This window comes from Oncorhynchus clarkii, chromosome 18, assembly GCF_045791955.1.
Source record: "Oncorhynchus clarkii lewisi isolate Uvic-CL-2024 chromosome 18, UVic_Ocla_1.0, whole genome shotgun sequence".
In the NCBI taxonomy this organism is placed as follows: Eukaryota; Metazoa; Chordata; class Actinopteri; order Salmoniformes; family Salmonidae; genus Oncorhynchus; species Oncorhynchus clarkii.
Window position 1 is genome coordinate 30464151 of NC_092164.1, and position 18111 is coordinate 30482261.

The window sequence follows — 18111 nt, forward strand, 5'->3', positions numbered from 1 at the left end:
TTTGACATTATGGGGTATTGTGTGTAGGTCAGTGATACAAAATGTCAATTTATTTCATTTAAAATGCAGGCTGTAACAACAAAATGTGGAAAAAAATCAAGGGGTGTGAATACTTTCTGAAAGCACTGTAATTGTGGTCATTAGCACAGTCTTCTTTTCCAATGCAGCCGTTTTTATCTCAATATCAAATCATTTCTGTGTAACAATTAAGTACCTTACTGTGATTGTTTTCAATTAAAATGGTCAAAAATAGCTTTTTTAGGGGAGGGGGAAACTGATAACTAGCTGTCATTGGCAGAGCGTTTTGGAACTCTTTTTGTATTGGTCTATTAACTAATTCACCAGGCAGGCCAAAAGTCCATCCCACCAAAGCAGGCTGAAATTTCAGGCGGTCTTTTCAAACAGCTCTGTCATCAGTCTTTTTTATTTAATAACTAATTTTTACAGTAACCCTCCAAAAAGTTATTCATAAACCTTTTTAATTTCCATATGTACTAGGAAGAAGCTAATTGTTTGTTTCTTGGGCTTCAGGAATGTGACTGAAAAAGTTCCTCAGGCCAGAAAAAGTATAAGGGGAACAAATTCCTTGGTCAAGGATACGACAGTGCCAATGCAATTAGGGGACCTTACTCTGATTCAAAAGCGCATATCAGACCGAGAGCCTACTGCTTCTTAGGTAGTTCTTTAAGAGTTCTAGTTTAGAAGCGACAGTTACAGGGATGGTATAACAGCCTGATTGCCGTAAAAACATTAGGGAAACTGGGCAGAAAGCAAGTGCTGATTCAAATACAGCAGTTCTGCAAAATCTTTCATTTAGCCTCTCATTCTCCTTAATTGCCGGCCTCAACACGTTACGGAAAGAGAATAACTGTATAGGAAGCTCTGGGGACAGATCATCTGGATACTGGACAGACAATAAATTGGTAGATACAAACAGATTATCATCTTGAGTGGTTTTTGAGGGCTTGAACAAAATAAGTGTTTTGTTTATACTGGTGAACCAGCGTTGAGTTGTGTGATTGCAATATCAACAGTCCCTTATCTCTGGTATATCTTGGCGTGCCTCATTCAAGACTAAGTTTAAATTGTGTTCAGGGCAATTTTTTCCCCATTGTTAGGCTATTTGATGTGTAATTCTTATAAAAAGTTTATAAATAGAAGCTAAATACAGTATATAGGTATAGCTATTACACTGCAGAATTAAACACTCCCTAGTAAACTTGTGTTTTGAAGGTGGACTGACTATTATTTGGCATTAAGACTGGTTTTACGCACAGCAACTTTATCCAAGATCGGAGAAAGCGCAAGGACGGCTTATGTCATGCAGGTTCAGGTAGCCTATACAGGACAGTAGTTGTATATTTAAAAAAAGGAAAAAAATTAATTGGTAGCTGATTAGTATACTGTTGCATTAAATATATTTAATTTACAACTTAAATTACTGAATAAGTAATTCAATTATTGCCACCAGCCAGCAGTCTAACATTGTGAATTTATGACCAAATAGGCCGACCAATAAACATTTATCAATGAGCTAAAGCAATGCTATACATGCCCTGGCACCACAGAAAGCCTATCATCGATTCAATAGGCATGCAGCCGCATAGACCTTGCAGACGTCCAGAGAAAATGTGTTACTCCAGTGAGGGCAGTATCATAATTTCACAGTATTATTCCAACCTCCTAATATGGAAATATATTTGACTGCACTGGGCCTTTAACCTTTGTTTATTTCTCTTTCACACACGTGCGCACAAACACACATACACAGGGGGCTGGTTGCACAGTGCTGGTGGTTGCTGTGGTTGCCAGGAAACTGGAGCTGACTAGGGCAGAGAAACATGTCCACAACTTCATGATGGACTCCCACTTTACAAAAGGGGTAAAACTCACCTGATTTAACACGTGAATGTATTCAATAGTGGTCTTTGGAACCTTGACTTAACAAGTGATGTGAGATACAGTCAATGGTGGCCTGTAGTTGTATGAATCATGGCACCCTGTTCCCTATATAACAGTGCACCGATCTAAAGTAATACACTACGTAGGGAATATGGAGCCATTTGGGACACATCCATAGGAAACTGAGTGTTGGACGAGGAAACAATTGTTCTCTTCCAGATAAAAATTGCTGCAGCAAATGTACTGAGAGAGACTTGGATGATCTACAAACACACCAAGCTTGCCAGGAAGAGAGACCACTGCAGAGTACGCATGCACCAGAGGAAGCTGCTACTCGCCATCCACCAGTAAGGCACCAATCAGAACACACTTCCCCCAAGTAACCCACCAATCAGCTTAGATATTCCCCTGAGATATCGATACGGTCACACATTACATCACATGCCCAGGTGTTACAACTCTAGAACTTGTGAAACCCCAACTGTAATATAGAAATGGTCATTCTCTGGTCATCATGAATTATATTTTCAATTTGTTGTACCTGTCCTGTGATTATTTCTGAATGTTAAATATCTTCTCCCCAGGCTGCGTGATGTGAAGATGGAGAGGAGGAAGTTGGCTGACCAGGCCAACACGCTTGTGGATCTCTGCAAGGTGGGACGGGCAGTCACCCCATAGGTTCATCCGCTACTGTTGCAACCAATATTCTAGAGAAAGTAGCAATCAACTTTCTAAATGTTCTCTTGTCCCCTCATTCTTGGACCACTCTGCACCTCTTTCCCATGTAGATGCAGAATCTGATGTATGACATGCTGTCCGAGGTGAGTGGATTACGAGGGGACCTGGAAACACACATAAACAGTCTGCAGCAGAATGTGGAGGAGCTGAGACAAGGCTTCAGGACCCTGATACCCCTCCTCTCCAGCACCCTCTCCACACAGAACTCTTCCATCCGCCACCTGCTAAGGGAGAGGGAAGAGCAGGCAGACACGGAGAATGGGAGGGCAGGATAGGTAAGATAGCAAGAAAATGGCAGGTATGAGTTGTGCATCATCACAGGAAGAGGTAGAGAGTGATGAGGAACAGTTGGGATCAGGATAATTATGGGATTTAGGTCAGGCTAGAATGAAATTAGATAAATTTTAGGCAGGAAATAAGGCTACATCAGGGATGCAAACTGGTGAGGGCCCAAAATGGTAAAAAAAATGTTGCATTGAAACATGTAATAAAAAAAATGAAAAGGTTAAAATGCAGGTTCTAACTAATTAAACAAAGAATATGATCTAAATGATCAGTCTATGTGTGTAAAATAGTGGTTAATGTGAACCTAACAACTAAACAAATGTAAAGAAAGCAATCCAATGTTATTTGTTGCCTAGACTTTACTGCAAATTACACTTGAGAAAAACAACACACTAATATTGCAGTTAGCCATGAAAGCCTTTATAACAGAACGCTTGTGACCACAAACACACATCTAAATATTTCACTTGGGGAAAAAAAAAACATCTTTATGTAGAAATAGAATGAAACAAACAGGCACAAGGCTACATGTGTGCAAAAATAACGTTCACTGAGTGAAACATGTAATAATCCCCCCCTCACACACGTTACTATCAAATCCAAAACATCAAAAGCAATATACAGTGCCTTGCGAAAGTATTCGGCCCCCTTGAACTTTGCGACCTTTTGCCACATTTCAGGCTTCAAACATAAAGATATAAAACTGTATTTTTTTGTGAAGAATCAACAACAAGTGGGACACAATCATGAAGTGGAACGACATTTATTGGATATTTCAAACTTTTTTAACAAATAAAACAAACAAATTATTCAGCCCCCTTAAGTTAATACTTTGTAGTGCCACCTTTTGCTGCGATTACAGCTGTAAGTCGCTTGGGGTATGTCTATCAGTTTTGCACATCGAGAGACTGAAAATTTTTCACATTCCTCCTTGCAAAACAGCTCGAGCTCAGTGAGGTTGGATGGAGAGCATTTGTGAACAGCAGTTTTCAGTTCTTTCCACAGATTCTTGATTGGATTCAGGTCTGGACTTTGACTTGGCCATTCTAACACCTGGATATGTTTATTTTTGAACCATTCCATTGTAGATTTTGCTTTATGTTTTGGATTTTGTCTTGTTGGAAGACAAATCTCCGTCCCAGTCTCAGGTCTTTTGCACTCCATCAGGTTCTTCCAGAATGGTCCTGTATTTGGCTACATCCATCTTCCCATCAATTTTAACCATCTTCCCTGTCCCTGCTGAAGAAAAGCAGGCCCAAACCATGATGCTGCCACCACCATGTTTAACAGTGGGGATGGTGTGTTCAGCTGTGTTGCTTTTACGCCAAACATAACGTTTTGTGAAGAATCAACAACAAGTGGGACACAATCATGAAGTGGAACGACATTTATTGGATATTTCAAACTTTTCACCTAATTCTCTTATTCTGAAAATGAATCACATACTGTAAAGAGAAAACATTAGTTCACAGATAACTTTAGTAGTTAGCTAGTTAACATGTCACACAGATTGTCGGGGTCCAGTAAGCAACTAACACGTTATAACTTGAGGAACGGCAAGCAGTCGTATAATGTTACCAGTTAATATTATAGCGAATTGGTTTGGTTACGAACGTTAAGCTCATCTGATGTGACGTTAGCTATTTTCACACCATGAAGCTAGCAAGATACTTAACCATGTTAACAGTATTTGTTCCACCACACTTTCTCCCTCACCTCAAACTTTCCAAATACCAGTTGTTTTCGGTTACAGCTCATGAAGTATGCTTCATCACCGTCTCACCTACCTCTTAGCTATCGTTCAGGGGACGGGCTGTTGAAAGTTAATTGGTAAACTGCCTTTCCACTCTCCCGCGGTCTTTCCAGAGCGCGCTGACGTTGTAACTAGCCAATCTCTTCAGCCGCGTGCTGCATTGTTATGTGAACGCTTGGTTGAGCCTTAGAGACAGGTCAGGTTTCTCACCTACCTCTCATCTATCGTTCAGGGGACGGGCTGTTGTAAATGAATTGCCTTTCAACTCTCCCGCGGTCTTTCCAGAGCGCGCTGATGCTGTAACTAGCCAATCTCTTCAGTCGCGTGCTGCATGTGAACGCTTGGCTGAGCCTTGGATACACAGTATTGCTCCAAACGCGCATCACTAGTTCGCTTACAACCAGTAGTCAGTCATCCAAAGCTCCCCCACCCGCCCAAACTTTTCATCGGATTTACACGAACCTATTTTTGATTCAAAACGGCGAATTTCGCCAAAAGGTGACTCGTTTGCATCACTGGGCTACATACCATTTTATGGGTGTAACATTTTTATGCAATTTCATAAGAGTAACTAAATAAAGCAACAAATGGATGGAATTTAACTGTAGAATGCATATTTCACCCATTTTGGAAATCTTTCAACAACAAAAAACACTACTCTTGATTGCAACATTATCCGAATAACAATTCAAGTGTATATTGTTTTGTTAGCCAGCATGTGCACGGAGTGTCTACTAATAGGTTGTAAATATATTTTCCAGAGCTTCATAATTGTAATTATGAAAAATGTATTCAGTTGTAATTTCACAGTAAGTGAAAGGTAAATTTCTGTACTTGCCCATTTCCTTTATCAGATTATGCAGTTGACAATTTCCACAACATTCTCATTACCGCAACAGTTTGTCCAATAAAAGTAAACAAATCCATTTCCGATAGAACATTGTTCCCCCTGTGAAAAGGCCAGAATTAAACTGAAAATACAAATATCGAAATTTAAATTACACAATAAAATTCACATCACTCTTTCCTAATTGGAGCTCTTCTTGCCGTTTCAGTATTGAGAAGGCCAAGTTGGTTAAAGGGGTTGTTTGAGAATAAGAACCTCATTCTGAAGGCGTACAAGCAAATACATGTACTTGTGCTCATCTAAGGACTACTCCTCTTGATCATGCATCATATGTGTATAAACACTTAACTGATTTTAAACTTCCTGTAAAAACTCCAAAGTGAGATGAATGTTGACAGACATATTATCGTTTAATGTATACTTATACTAGTTTATCGTTTTGTTATTTATGGACAAACTACAGCAGTTTTATTCAAAGAAATTACGTTTTTCTAAAGTAAAATTGTATTAAATGACTCGAAGTTAATCCGAAAAAGGTAATGAAAACTGAAAATGTACAAAATTCAGGTGAGAACGTACAATTTAAAATAAGACACTTTGCCAAAAATGTTGACCGTAGTCCTCATAATGATAGTTGATTTTTTGCAAACACATGGTTTTGTAACACAATTTGCTACAGACATGTATAAAAATAACTGGTTTCATGTGAATTACCCAACTGATGTAGATAACATTTCAATCCCAATTTAGGCAAATATTGAAAAGGAAACAAAAAAAGTACAAACCACCCATTCTTTAGCCAAAACAATTGTATTAAAAAAGATTGGGTTGAAGAGTTCAGTTACTGCAACAAAGTGGACTATCACATTGAATGAGTAATCCCATCTGGTGTCCAGGCGTCATGAGCACTTCTGGATCAATCTTTCTTGGGTGCATTGGGTGCTGTATCGAGGCTGGAGTCGCTGAAATCAACATGTCCAACCCCTCCTCTCTTACATTTTTACCGGGGCATCAGAAGTACAACTAATGCTGCTTCCTCCTGAATGAGCACCCTGAAGGAAAGAGAAAATGACAGAGTCAGGCCACTAAGAATCTGAGGAGAGTTGCGGGGAGCAATGTGAAACCAAAATGAACATTTATAACACCTAGTGCTAAACTGTCGGATTGAATGGCACTAAAAGCTTTCACTGCCAAAACAATAATTTCAAATCTTCTAAGTCTATAGTAAGGTTACGCAATTTTTGAATGGAATAGTTCAACATGATTGTGTTCAGGTGCTGGGCCTCACGAGTGGGGCAGCGGTCTGAGGAGTCACTACAGACCCGGGTTCGATCCCAGGCTGTGTCACAGCCAGCCGTGAACCGAGACCCACGAGGCGGCGCACAAATGTCCCAGCGTCATCCGGGTTAGGGGAGGGTTGGTGCGGTTGGCTTCCGGGTTAAGCGAGCAGTGTGTCAAGAAGCAATGCGGCTTGGCTGGGTCGTGTTTCAGAGGACGCATAGCTCTCAACCGTCGCCTCTCCCGAGTCCGTGAAGTTGCAGTGATGGGACAAAACTGTAACTACCAATTGGATATGACGAAATAAAGGGGGTATTAAAGTTTAAAAAATGTTATCTAATATACCTTTTTTAAATGATCGTGTTAAAGTGCTTTTGAAGTCAGAAAAATTATTCAACCAATACGATTCAAGCTAGCTAACGCTGCTAATAATACAGTTAGCTAGCTTGCTTAACATTGACAATGTTCAAACTAGCTACATTATCCACATTAATACGTTTGTAAAAAACTACTTTGTTGTCATCTTTTGGTTGAAAGGGTGCGAGGTCAGGGATGAAACGTCACAACTCAGGTAACATTTTCTCTGTTCCCCACTTGTAATAACGACTTGGAGGACAACTCAAGTGAAACTTTCCAGTCGAAACTCAAACTTCCAATAACTCTGATTGCACATGAAGGCCCTTAACTACATAAATAAATAGACACTGCTGCTGTACCTAAAACTGCTGGAGACAACCCTCCACCCCCCCAAAGACATTCAATTATTTAAGAGACTGTCCTCTCCAACTTGAGTTGGAAAATAAGGCAGATGGGTGGCGGGCGGGTTGAATGAAGTAAAAACAATGCAGTAAAATCCATAATTGTGAGATTAATATCTATAGGCAGATACCTTTAGTTTTTTTTCCAATATTTTTTATCTGGCATTAGTGTATAAGCCTAAACTTTAGGGCCTAATTTTACACGCGCCAACTTGCCAAATGCTTTTCGAAACATGGGAATAAAACGTGTATTTTTTATTTATTTTATATCGACCCACCGAAGCAAAAAAAGGACAAAAGGGAACCAACTGTAGAGCGCATTTTCTATATTTGCAGGTTAGGGTTGTGTGCAGCCTTCAGATTTTCTAACAGATCGGGCAGTTACAGACATGTTATTAGCAATTGCTAGTGGGTGCAGGTGAACCCACACAAAATGATGAGACTACTGACCCTCTGTGAGACGTGCTTTGCCTCCAGTGGGCTGACACAGAACTGTGGAGCAACCCACACACAGCACAACCGTCTGGGCGTGGCTGAACACCGTTGTGATCTTGTAGCATCCTGACGGAAACAAAAATACAATCATTAAGACACCAGGGCTCTAGACGAGGGCTGTGGTGGTTACATACAATCAGCCGCTGGTGAGTGTCAAGCAAATAACTATCGTCTCATGGTAATTGACCGTTAATTAACAAACATTTAGAATCTCCTGGCTTCCACACGCAGCATACAAGCCACTGATGTAGACCTTTGGAACATCTACATTTTAAGAAGTCTAATAAATCCTTGTAATATTGCCTACACCTTCACAAATCCATTATTTTAGATAGACTACATTTTCATGTTTCTTTAGACCTATTTCAAAAGTAGTCAATTTCAAATGAACAGAATAGCATACTCCGAGTTGTCCTTGTGTTAGGTCCTAATCTGGCTATGCCATATGGCTGTGGGCTGCACTATTTGTTTAGAATTCTGTGGCATTTTATGGATATTTTCTCCAAAAGATGAGGGAGCGCGTGCGTACATGAGGCTATTCTGTGTTGAGCAGTTAAAGAAATAGGTACTCCTACAGTGCATTCAGAAAGTATTCAGACCCCTTAACCTTTTTAATTAAAAAAAAGTTAAGAGCCTTATTCTAAAATTGATTAAATAAACATTTTCCGTCATTAATCTACACACAATATCCCATAATGACAAAGCAAAAACAGGTTTAGACATTTTTGCAAATGTATTAAATAAAAACATCTTATTTACAAAAGTATTCAGACCCTTTGCTATGAGATTCAAAAGGTGCTTCCCGTTTCCATTGATCATCCTTGAAATTTTTCTACAACTTGGAGTCCACCTGTGGTAAATTCAATTGATTGGACATGATTTGGAAAGGCACACACCTGTCTATATAAGGTCCCACAGTTGACAGTGCACGTCAGAACAAAAACCAAACTATGAGGACGAAGGAATTGTCCATAGAGCTTCAAGACAGGATTGTTGAGGTACAGATCTGCGGAAGGGTACCAAAAATGTTCTGCCGCATTTAAGATCTCCAACACAGTGATCTCCATCATTCTTAAAATGGAAGTTTGGAACAACCAAGACTCGTCCTAGAGCTGGCCGCCAGGCCAAACTGAGCAATCCGGGGAGGAAGGCCTTGGCCACTCCTCAGTAAAAAGGCACAACAGCCCACTTGGAGTTTGCCAAGAGGCACCTAAAGGACTGACCATGAGAATAAGATTCTCTGGTCTGATGAAACCAAGATTGAACTCTTTGGCCTGAATGCCAAGCTTCACATCTGGAGGAAACCTAGCACCATCCCTACGGTGAAGCATGGTGGTGAGAGCATCATGCTGTGGGGATGTTTTTCAGCTGCAGGGACTGGGACACTAGTCAGGATCGAGAGAAAGATGAATGGCGCAATATCAATCTATGAAGCAATATAGAAGCTATCAAGCAATATCCTCTATGAAACGCTGCTCCAGAGCAATCAGGAACTCAGAATGGGGCAAAGGTTCACTTTTCAACAGGACAATGACCCTAACCACACAACCAAGACAACGCAGGAGTAGCCCAACCAGAGCCCAGACTTGAACCCGATCGAACATCTCGGGAGAAAACTAAAAATAGCTGTGCAGCGACACTCCACATCCAACCTGACAGAGCTTGAGAGGATCTGCAGAGAAGAATGGGAGAAACTCCCCAAAGACGTGTGCCAAGCTTGTAGTGCCATACCCAAGAAGACTCAAGGCTGTAATGGCTGCCAAAGGTGCTTCAACAATTTAAAGGGTCGGAATACTTACACTACCGTTCAAAAGTTTGGGATCACTTAGAAATGTCCTTGTTTTTGAAAGAAAAGCAAATTTTTGTCCATTAAGATAACATCAAATTGATCAGTGTAGACTTTAATGTTGTAAATGACTATTGTAGCTGATGGAATATAATGGAATATCTACATACACGTACAGAGGCCCATTATCAACAACCATCACTCCTGTGTTCCAATGGCACGTTGTGTTAGCTAATCCAAGTTCATCATTTTAAAAGGCTAATTGATCATTAGACAAGCCTTTTGAAATTATGTTAGCACTGCTATTGTTCTGATTAACCTCGGTGTTAGGGGGCAGTATTTTCATTTTTGGAAAAAAAACTTTCCCGTTTTAAACGGGATATTTTGTCAGGAAAATATGCTAGAATATGCATATAATTGACAGCTTTGGATAGAAAACACTAACGTTTCCAAAACTGTAAAGATAGTCTGAGTATAACAGAACTGATGTTGCAGGCGAAAGCCTGAGAAAAATCCAATCTGGAAGTGCCCCAGGTTTTGAAAGCGCTGCGTTCCAATGACTCCCTATTCAGCTGTGAATGTACCATCAACGAGCTTACGCTTTCTACGTATTCCCCAAGGTGTCTACAGCATTGTGACGTAGTTTTACGCATTTCTGTTGAAGAATAGCCATAGGCGGCCACATTGCGTAAGTGGTCACATGGTGGCTGCGAGAGAGATTCTTGCGTAAAATACAGAGGTAGCCATTACTCCAATCGGTCAGAGTGAAAAACGAATTGTCCAGACTGATATATTATCAAATAGATATTAGAAAAACACCTTGAGGATGGATTCTAAACAACGTTTGCCATGTTTCTGTCGATATTATGGAGCTAATTTGGAATATTTTTCGGCGTTGTGGTGACCGCAATTTCCAGGCGATTTCTCAGCCAAACGTGAAGAACAAACGGAGCTATTTAGCCTACAAAAACAATCTTTTGGGAAAAAAATGAACTTTGGCTATCTACCTGGGAGTCTCGTGAGTGAAATCATCCAAAGTTCATCAAAGGTAAACGATTTCATTTGATTGCTTTTCTGATTTCCGTGACAAGTTTGCCTGCTGCTAGCAAGGCATAATGCTATGCTAGGCTATGATAAACTTACACAAATGCTTGTCTAGCGTTGGCTGTAAAGCATATTTTAAAAAATTGAGATGACAGGGTGATTAACAAAAGGCTAAGCTGTGTTCCAATATATTTCACTTGTGATTTTCATGAATAGGAATATTTTCTAGGAAGATTTATGTCCGTTGCGTTATGCTAATTAGTGTCAGATGATAACCGTTCACGGGATGGGGTGTCACTAGAGGTTAAAGAAGCAATAAAACTGGCCTATTTTAGACTGGTTGAGTATCTGGAGCATCAGCATTTGTGGGTTTGATTACAGGCTCAAAATGGCCAGAAACAAAGAACTTTCTTCTGAAACTCGTCAGTCTATTCTTGTTCTGAGAAATGATGGCTATTCCACGCGAGAAATTGCCAAGAAACTGAAGATCTTGTACAACACTGTACTACTCCCTTCACAGAACAGCGCAAACAGGCTCTAACCAGAATTGAAAGAGTGGGAGGCCCCGGTGCACAACTGAGCAAGAGGACAAGTACTTTAGTGTCTAGTTTGAGAAACAGACACTCACAAGTCCTCAACTTCATTAATTAGTACCCACAAAACACCAGTCTCAACGTCAACAGTGAAGAGTCGACTCTGGGATGCTGGCCTTCTAGGCAGAGTTTCAAAGAAAAAGCCATCTCAGACTGGCTAATAAAAATAAAAGATTAAGATGGGTAAAATAACAGACACTGGACAGAGGAACTCTGCCTAGAAGGCCAGAATCCCGGAGTCGGCCTCTTCAGACTTAAATAGCCATCACTAGCACCTTAGGGGCTGCTGCCCTATATACATAGACTTGAAATCACTGGCCACTTTAATAATGGAACACATTTTTCATCTCATATGTATATACTGTATTCTATTCGAATCTATGCCGCTCCAACATCATCCAAATATTTATATATTCTTAATTCCCTTCCTTTAGAAGTGTGTATTGTTGTGAAATTGTTAGATACTACTGCACTGTTGGAGCTAAAAACACAAGCATTTCACTACATCCGCAATAACATCTGCTACACATGTGTATGTAACCAATCAAATTTGATCACAAGGCCTACTTTGCAGTCAACATTTAATTGGAAAGGTTTTTTGCGAAAGCCTTTACAAAATGTTCAAGCAGCGCATGACAATTGTACTTCGCATAGATTAAACCAAGACTAGACCAAACTTTTTTTGAATACTTGGTCTGCATACCCATTGTTGATTGAATAAATCTTGAGATATATATATATATATATATATATATATATATATATATAAAGCTATATATATATATATAACTGAACAAAAACTAATGTGATCAGATACATTCTTCCCCGGGCACCCTAGCGACCAATTCAAAATTGATTTGTCGCACTGCCAAGTCAAAGTGTCGCAAATGCCAGTGTTCTGGTCGCAGTTGAGTCCTGCACACATGTAGTACAATTACATGCCACACTGCATCACCTGAGACCAGTGTCATTAGTGCCTGTGGTGTATTCACTAGAGCACACAGTAGCAAAAGGACCAAAAACAGGGTTATCTTAATGGACAAATACTGCCAGGTCCCTCCTCGTTTCAGCAAATATGCTTCACAATAAATACACAGTCATAAGTACTGAACTCAATTATGCCACTGAATTCAGAACAGACAAGGTGGCTGATTCAAATGCATAAATGAAATGAAGGAAACAACGGGGACCTACCTGGGCACTTAACATCCATGAAGTAGGAGTTCGGGCTCTGGACAAGACGCTTCTTCTTGTGGCTCCTCTTCTCCTCCTCAGGGGATGGGTGCAACAAGTCTTTTGCGAGCTGCAGGATAGAGTGGACAAGCAAGACTGCTTAGAAAATTACATTTAGTTTGAGTAGATAAGCAATTGTCACTTGTCAGCAGTTGTCCTACAAGTGACAATAAGGCAGTGCATTTAACATTTGTCAATTAATTGACAACCTAATCCAGAGCAAACTATGAATGATATCGACATGCAGTCAGATAGGTACACAACACATGCGATAGTTTCGCTCACAGCCAGATGAGTTGCACACGAAAGAGAAAATGTCATTAGAACAGGGACCTTCCTGCGAGTGATACTTCCCAGGAATTGCAATGAATTTGCAATCTAAAACCTCTCATACTGCCTAGATGTCTTTGACCAACGGTCTTCCCTTTCCTTATGCGAGGAAATAAAATACATGTCACCTGTTATTTGTGCTATACCTGCACTACACTTTCTACGAGATCATTCAATATAGTGGATGCAATTGCACGTATATTCAGCCATATGGTAGCTAGTGTTACATTCTCAGGTTACTCATCTCCATGTTTGCGATATGTACGCCGCCATCTTGTAATCACACTGCGCTACTAATCAGAGCGTATATGGAATATTATGATAATACCTCGACACTGACTGGAACGACAGAGCTCAAACACACAACAGTCAAAACACGAATTAATTATGCATTGACTGACTCCAAGATTGTCACCCAAAGCCCCATGTTAACGATAAAAGTGTGATTATGTCAGGCTCGGGTACTCACTGGCATGTTTGCGAAGAAATAGCCGTTGCCTGAAAGAAGGCATGATCGGAAACAAGGGGTTTCTATTGACGCTACTTTGGTGCACGGGCAGGAAGTGAGTGAATTGAATGAGGTTGGTGGACATATTTGTAAGGTCAAAACTAATTTATTGACAGATTTAACAAGTTTTCAATTAAGGTAGATATTAAGCCACCAGGTGTATTTTATTGATCAGACCTCTCTTGAAATGTCATATCCCCATCCCCATGGATGACAGAATACGTCACAGTCCATAGGCCTAACCTACATAACATTCAAAATAATGATTGTGAGGGATTACACTCATCACAATGAGTGATTGTGACACTGACTGTTCACATACCTAAATATGAACATAGATTTGCTATTTTACTACTAAATCAATGTTCCTTACTGTAAAACATATTACAGCATCCCTGCTGTAAATGTACAGGGATGCTGTAATGTTTTACAGTAAGGAAAATAGTACTGTAAATTATATTACAGCATCTCAGGTGTAAAGAAAAATATCACTATTAAGCTGGCAGCTCTGGTGCCAGTAGAATGCTGTACATTTACAGGGGAAAGTTCTACAGTGTTGGATTGAAGTCTGCGTCTACGAAAGCTAGACAGGCTAGGGAGAGCATCCAGAAGAGAAAAGTCAGCGCAGCATAGGGTGTTCCTAGTGGGGGTCCGTAACAATCCTCAGTTCTGATTCGTCATCTCTTCTCACCCCTAGGATAAGCATACAAAAATACAAAATAGAATGAGAGAGAGAGAGAGAGCACCAGGACTGTTACTCTGTAGGTAAAAAGACAGGTGACTAGGGGACCTTATTAGCTAACTAATAAAACATTGCTATAGCCTAATACCACAGATTATTTTACAAGACTCAACTTTTTCCTTTCTTTCTGTGGCGCCAAATGTTTGCATACTACTGGTAAAGTGAATAGGTTTAGCTAATACATTATGGGACAATGTTGTTTAAATTAAACAAATGGTTAGCGGGGAGAGGCTATAAGGACACTCCTGGCCTGCAAAACACTGACTTATGTCGCAGCTGAGGGCAGAATGAACTCGAATCACACAGGGTTGTGTGACAGCTGGGAGGACACTCACTGTGTCCCAGTGTTGTTGCCGTTCATGCTCTCCCCGTTGAGTAGTAGACTATATCACCGTGACATCTAGATCGCTACCACTATTAGCTATTTCTTATGTAGGCTGCTAAATATAATCCTTGTGAGGGAAAAAAATGACCATGTTACTATACCGCTGGCAACACTAAGTGTCATAGGCTACAGCTGCCTAGTGCCCACTGCACTTTAGGTCAGCATAAATACTTTTTCAAAAAAAAAATCTTAATGGAAATCCCCCCCCCCCCCCCCCCCCCCCCCCCTCCCTCAGGTCTTCAGGGCTGAGCCCCGGATATTAGGAATGTCTAGTGACGTCCCTGCTTCCAACTCTAACCAAAGCTGCTTGGGGGTAAGGAGGAAGAGGCTAATCCCCAGCATGGGCTCCTGTCAGAGCGGAGACTTCAGCTGGCCCTTCGCTATTTATGGTGCTTTCAAGACCGCTGGGAACTTGGAAAAAGCCATGTCAAAACATAACTTCATTGATCTTCAGGTCAGGAAGTCGGAGCTCTAGAAAGATGCCATTTTGACAAAGCAAATTTGAGGAAAAGGCTCCCGAAATTCTATCAACATGTTGATTGTTGTACTCGCGCTGCTAAAACTCTCAACCATTGTTATACTACCTTCCAGAATGCATATAAGGCCCTCCCCCGCCCTCCATTCGACACATTGGACCACAATTCCATCTTTCTCCTCCCCTCCTATAGGCAGATGCTCAAACAGGAAGCACCCGTGGTGAGGACTATTCAACACTGGTCTTACCAATCGGAATCCACGCTTCTAGATTGTTTTGATCACGCGGACTGGGATATGTTCAGAGAAGCTTGAGAAAATAATATCGACACATATACCGATATGGTGAATGACTTTATCAGGAAGTGCATAGGATATGTTGTACCCACTGTGACTATTACAAGCCATCAAATAAAGCTGAGCTGCTTGAATTTTTACCCCAGGAGTGGCATAAAGTCACCCAACATCAATGTGAAAGACTGGTGGAGAGCATGCCAAAACGCATGAAAGCTGTGATTGAAGATCTGGGTTATTCCTCCAAATATTGATTTCGGAACTCTTCATGAGTGTCACAATCGTCGTAATAACATTCAGACCAAAGCGCAGCGTGATATGGGTTCCACATGTTTAATGAATCAAACACACAAAAACAATAACGCGCAACCGACACGTGCCACTATGGTGTGCTTACAGGCAACTACACATAAACAAGATCCCTCAAAACTCAGTGGGGAAATGGCTGCCTAAATATGATCCCCAATCAGAGACAACGATAAACAGCTGCCTCTGATTGGGAACCATACCAGGCCAACATAGAAGTAAACAACCTAGATTACCCACCCTAGACACACCCCGACCTAACCAAAATAGAGAATAAAAAGGCTCTCTATGGTCAGGGTGTGACAATAAGTTAAAACATTAGTATTGCGTTGTTTAAAAATGAATATTAACTTATTTTCTTTGCATTATTTGAGGTCTGACAACACTGCATCTTTGTTTGTTATTTTGACCAGTTGTAATTTTCTGCAAATAAATGCTCTAAATGACAATATTTTTATTTCGAATTTGGGAGAAATGTTGTCAGTAGTTTATAGAATAAAACAAAACATTTAATTTTACCCAAACACATACCTATAAATAGTAAAACCAGAGAAACTGATCATTTTGCAGTGGTCTCGTAATTTTTTCCAGAGCTGTATATACTGTATTGTATTCTATACTACACCACTGACTGTTAAATAGCCATCTCCAGCACATCAGAGGCTGCTGCCTACAGACATAGATTAGGAATCACTGGCCACTTTAAGGAAATGAAACACTAGCCACTTTAATAATGTCTCCGTATCTTGCATTTACTCATCTCATATGTATAAACTGTACTCTATACTATTCTACGGTATCTTAGTCACTTTAATTGTGTGTAATCACCCATCTCATATGTATATACTGTAGTCTATACTATGCCACTGTATCTTATCTTAGTCCAATGCGGAATTGAAGATGCAGCTCAGCTAACACAGAGACGGTTGTTAAATGTGCAGGAATAAATTAGTAGATTGTGTGTGTATGTGTGTGTTTACAATATACAATTATTTAGTATCTAGGTGCATAGAGATGGGTTGGCTGACAACGTCACATAAACGATGTGCGCGCTTCCATGGGTCATAAGTCAGCCTGTTGTGATTCTGGATGGTCAGATTGCTAGCAAGAATGACACTGCATGTGTGGGAATCATAAGTGGCTTATTTCAGCATGTTTCATCATGTTATTGATACCATGTCTTGTTTTGAGGTGTTTTGACTGATTTCATGTCAATGCAAAATGGCTAAAATTCACTAGCTAGCTAACCAACAACTGTAACAATGTATTTGAAATCACAAGTGGTCATTGTGCAAATGTATTTGTTTTCAATAAACATTGGAGACGAAATATAGCTTTCATGTCAACAATCTAAGTGTGTGTGCGTGCATATATTGCATTTGTGTGTGTTTGTCTGTTCAGAATACTCCATACTGCTACGGCACTGATACTTTGTCGTCTCTGTAATAATATAGGAAATCCAGGAAAGCAGAACATCAGACAGCAAGGAAGAGAGGGGAGCAGACAGGACAAAGCGTGAACACAGGAGAAGATCTAGGGGAGGCCCACACAAGACAAACATGGCATATTCCTCTCAAGCCAGAAGTAGTCCTTGCTAAACATTACCTCTCAAAGAAAGTAAATATGCCACTTCTGACATGTGCTGTGTATATAAATTGTTAAGCCCTGATATGTTCCTATCACTGAAAGCAATCATACAAGCCGCGCTGACCATTCCAGTTAGCAGCTGTGAGAGGTCTTTCAGTGTATTAAGACGCCTACAAACCTGGTTTAGGAGCCCAATGACTCAAGATAGAATGCATCATGACAATTCATACTAACACGCTGGGGAAAGAGTGAAGTCATAGACAGGTTTGCACCTACAGTTTCATTTTGTTTCATTTCTAATCTTGATGGATAGACTAACATCCTGGTACTGTGTTATATAACTCACAAACGTTGTGAATATTTAGTCGGAGAAAGGGTTGCATGCTCGTATGTACATGTGTGTAAAATTGTGAAGTGTTGTTCCTACAGGGGTGTTGGAGGGTGTGTATTTGTTTTTGTATAATTAATTAGGTAGAAATATTGTCCTGTAGCTAATTGACCTTGGAATATGTGATTTATTACCACAAATGCTATAAAATCATTATTTTCAAGCGTGTTTGGTGCCTGCGTTTGTAAATATTATCTGCAAAAGTTGTCCCCTCTGCCCCCACTCTAAATTATAGTACAAGCCTATTGCTAATGTGACTTCATGCAGTTTGTGCCCAAAAAATTACATATTTACCTGATTTGCTTGATATTAATAGTTAACAATTATATACATAACAAATAGTAAGACATTTCTGTTCTATTAAATGCTGTGTTTCTGTAAAGGG

General features: G+C 40.2%; 2 protein-coding genes across 2 annotated transcripts in view; one reads left to right on the forward strand and one right to left on the reverse strand.

Moving 5' to 3' along the window:
* LOC139373328 (small conductance calcium-activated potassium channel protein 1-like) overlaps nt 1-17889 on the forward strand; it is a 40500-nt gene extending 22611 nt beyond the window's left edge. The window contains exons 6-10 of the mRNA XM_071113725.1: nt 1772-1882; nt 2122-2249; nt 2487-2556; nt 2691-2915; nt 17206-17889. Coding sequence (XP_070969826.1) covers nt 1772-1882; nt 2122-2249; nt 2487-2556; nt 2691-2915 — 534 coding nt within the window. The 3' untranslated portion in view covers nt 17206-17889. The remainder of the gene's footprint in view (nt 1-1771; nt 1883-2121; nt 2250-2486; nt 2557-2690; nt 2916-17205) is intronic.
* On the reverse strand, nt 6317-13554 carry LOC139373310 (small ribosomal subunit protein eS27). The gene is made up of 4 exons (XM_071113693.1): nt 13512-13554; nt 12674-12782; nt 8012-8122; nt 6317-6577 (listed from the first exon to the last, which is right to left on the reverse strand). The coding sequence occupies exons 1-4, from the start codon at nt 13515-13517 to the stop codon at nt 6549-6551; spliced, it is 255 nt and encodes an 84-aa protein (XP_070969794.1). The 5' UTR covers nt 13518-13554; the 3' UTR covers nt 6317-6548.
* Nucleotides 17890-18111: the final 222 nt, after the last annotated feature.